This window comes from Hylobates moloch, unplaced genomic scaffold (genome assembly GCF_009828535.3).
Source record: "Hylobates moloch isolate HMO894 unplaced genomic scaffold, HMol_V3 SCAFFOLD_3, whole genome shotgun sequence".
Classification (NCBI taxonomy): Eukaryota; Metazoa; Chordata; class Mammalia; order Primates; family Hylobatidae; genus Hylobates; species Hylobates moloch.
Window position 1 is genome coordinate 42259671 of NW_026652278.1, and position 3046 is coordinate 42262716.

At 53.1% G+C, this 3046-nt stretch overlaps 1 protein-coding gene across 2 annotated transcripts in view; it reads right to left on the reverse strand.

Moving 5' to 3' along the window:
- HECTD2 (HECT domain E3 ubiquitin protein ligase 2) overlaps positions 1–1998 on the reverse strand; it is a 97712-nt gene extending 95714 nt beyond the window's left edge. For both annotated transcript variants that reach the window (XM_032136947.2, XM_032136942.2), the window contains exon 1: positions 1751–1998. In XM_032136947.2, the coding sequence (XP_031992838.1) occupies positions 1751–1888 (138 nt within the window). In that variant the 5' untranslated portion in view covers positions 1889–1998. The remainder of the gene's footprint in view (positions 1–1750) is intronic.
- Between the last annotated feature and the right edge of the window lie 1048 nt (positions 1999–3046).

The following is a 3046-nucleotide window of genomic DNA, read 5'->3' on the forward strand; positions in this document are numbered from 1 at the left end:
CAAAGTCCTATAAATTCTTGAAACTGAAGTGTCTTTGCAACTCATTTGGTGGCAAAAACATGCACCTAATGAGAAATGACATGATGCTACTGAATTTTTCCCTTTAGCATGAACACATACATTTCATTGCAGTTATTAATATGCTTGATTAGAGAGAACTGGCTAGGACCTTACTGTGGGTATTAAATAATATACGATATATGTATCGAATTACCTTTCTAAAATCTGAAAAACTTGAAATCCCAAAGCAGACTGTAGACTTGTATCCACACCTGCAAATTTTTATTCCAAAACGGCAATTTTTCAGTTACACTGAGATGAATAGGTTTTTGGGAGAGCATTTGCTTGAGGACCTAAACCCACTCATTTAACTGTTTCTATAAGTACATACATTTACTGTTTTAAACAACCAACTTAGAAATGAACTGCTGGAATTCTGTGAGTTAAAGACTTCTATATAAAATCTGAAAACCTAGGGTACCAGCAGCAGGAACCAGGTCTCCAAGCAGCTGGGTGACAAATTCCTTCAAAGCATTTTCTAGGGTAATCCCTAACCCCAGCTCCAATCTACCAATCAATTGTAGCTACGCTTTTAAACGTGTATCATTACTGTTCGCAATTTGCTGCATTGATTTAAAGAGCTTGTTTTAACAATTTCCAGTTATCAGGGCCCTCAGACATTTTTGAAAAACCTACCGAATCCAAAAATTATTCCTAACACCAATACAGTACTTAACGAAGAGTGAGCTATTTTAGTAAGTTCTTAGTCATTTAAGAGGGAGGTTTTAAGAAATGAATTGCAAGTAGGAATAAAGAAAATGTATAATGTTCACTAAACTTTTACTATTTTGTCACACACAGCTGCATGACAAGTCATGATCTTTAAATATAATACATCAAAGCAAACTTTCAAAAAGTACTTAAATATGTCAAAATAAAAAATTGCAAAATCCGAGGTTTTTTTTTAAATTGTGCTTCAAATTAACCAGTCACAACCACCAGTAAAAATAGGGAAAGAGGGGGAGGGGGCTGTCCCATGACATCATCTGGCAATATGTAGTTTGAAGCCTGAGAGCGCTCTCCAAATAACCCTTAAGAAGATACAGCTGGGAAATCATCCCTGTCAAGCTTAGATAACTTGGGTTTAAATAAAAGGTTCAAAAAGCCTCCCCCCACCTGAGTCACATGTCTGTACCATATGAAAAATAAAACCATCACTGATGCATCTACCTCCCACTACCCTGACAGCAACGGAAAGGTCACAATTAAGTGGAAACTCGCCGCAGAGCCTGTTTAATCTGAAGGGGGAAGGGAAAGAAAAGCGAAGAAAAGGACAAAAATCTGCGCGCCTCCGAGGCAGGCAGGCAGGAAATCAAGCTCATCCTCTGTGGAAAACCCACTCCCGCCTGCTGACACCTATGCTCATCCAACAGATATGCCGACTCAAGATGCAGGTCATTCTCTTAGAGAAAGTGGGGGCCCAAGCCCCAGAAAATAACCCAAACATCTAGCGGAACCGACCACCCCCAACATTTCCCGAGGGTGGTAGGTGTAGCTCGCGAAGCGTTCGGGGCTGTCCACGAGGCACAACTCTTTTATTTCTGCCCAAGGAAGGGCGGCCTGGGTGCGTCTCCCTGGAGTGTCAGGGGGTGCCCAGGGTAGACGCGGGCCTCCTGACGGCCCTCGCCCGGCCGCCGTCCCTCCCTACTCCCGCCGTCGGGGCGCCAGACGGCCCCGGCCCACCACCTACCGCGGTAGCGCCGGCGCCCGCCGATACGATGGGCGGCAGCTTCTCGCGCTCCGACTCCTTCCCTTTCCTCTCCTCAGGCGCGGCCGCCGCCACCACCAGCGGAGTGGCGGGCGAGGGTACCCGAACCGCCTCACTCATGTCGGGCCGGGCGGCGGGAGCGCCAGGCGGCGGCGGCGGCCTCAGTGCTGCTGGGGCTGGCGCTGCTGCTGCCGCCGCGGCCGCGAGAGGGCTCTGGGCTGCCGCTTCTAGCCGCCGCCGCCGCCGCCACTCCGCCCCCGCCCGCGCCCGCGCCTCTGCGCGCGAGCCCGAGGCCGCCCCCGCGCGCACCAGCCCCGCGGACGCGGCTCCCCCCAGGTCCTACAGGTTTCTTGCTCTTGCCTCCCCCGCCCGCCCGCCCGGGGCTCGCGCGTCGCGGGTCGGGAGCGCCGGCGGTAGCCGCCCTCGTCAACCCCGAGGGCCCGGAGAGAAGGCGCCACGGTCGACGCCCGACCGCCATATTGTTTGCAGAGTGTCGCCCGAGATGACGAGGAGGAGAACCCGCACCCGGGCCGCGCAGGAGAACCTGGACTAGGGACGGGCAGTGGGGGAGACCAGTCGAGCCCTGCAAAGGGTCGGAGGGGGACAGAGTGTCCGAGTGGTACCAGTAGGGGAGGACGTAGGCACAGACTACCCTTCACGGACGGCCCTGGCCTGCGGCGCCGAGTCCCGCGGGCAAGCGCCCTCGGGGTCTGGGCTGGTGGCCTTTTGCCTTCTTCCAGGCGCCCACAAAGCTGTCCGCCTTGGGGCCTCTGCCTTCTTATCCTTGCGCGCCCTCCTGAGCCCAGGAGAGGCGGCCCCGAGCTTGCGCAGCCCGGGGAAACAGCCTTCCTGGCTCAGCAACCGACCCTTTTGTACACGCCTGGATGGCCTCAGCCTACACAGGAAAAGCCTGGAGGTGGGGAGGAGTGCGACGTGGTGGGCCCCCCTTTTCCCCTTCCCCCATAGGATTGGACGGCCAGTCCACACTTTCCATTCCCGTTCCTCTCGTCCCTCTTTGACTGCCAAATCCGCCTCTCCCTTCCCGTCCCCACGCGCCTACGTTTTGCTCTCTCCCCGCAACCCTTTGCTGTCTCCTATCCATCCCTTCCTTGTTCCTTTCCGTTTGTTAGAGATGTACATACCCAAACTCTGCTGCACAGTCCTCAATGAAATCATTACAAATAGGAGTAAAAACTTGAAAGCCGAAGAAGAGAGCTTTTAATTATGAAATGAAAATACCCCCCACCTCCACCACCAGGACACCTAGACAATTTCCTT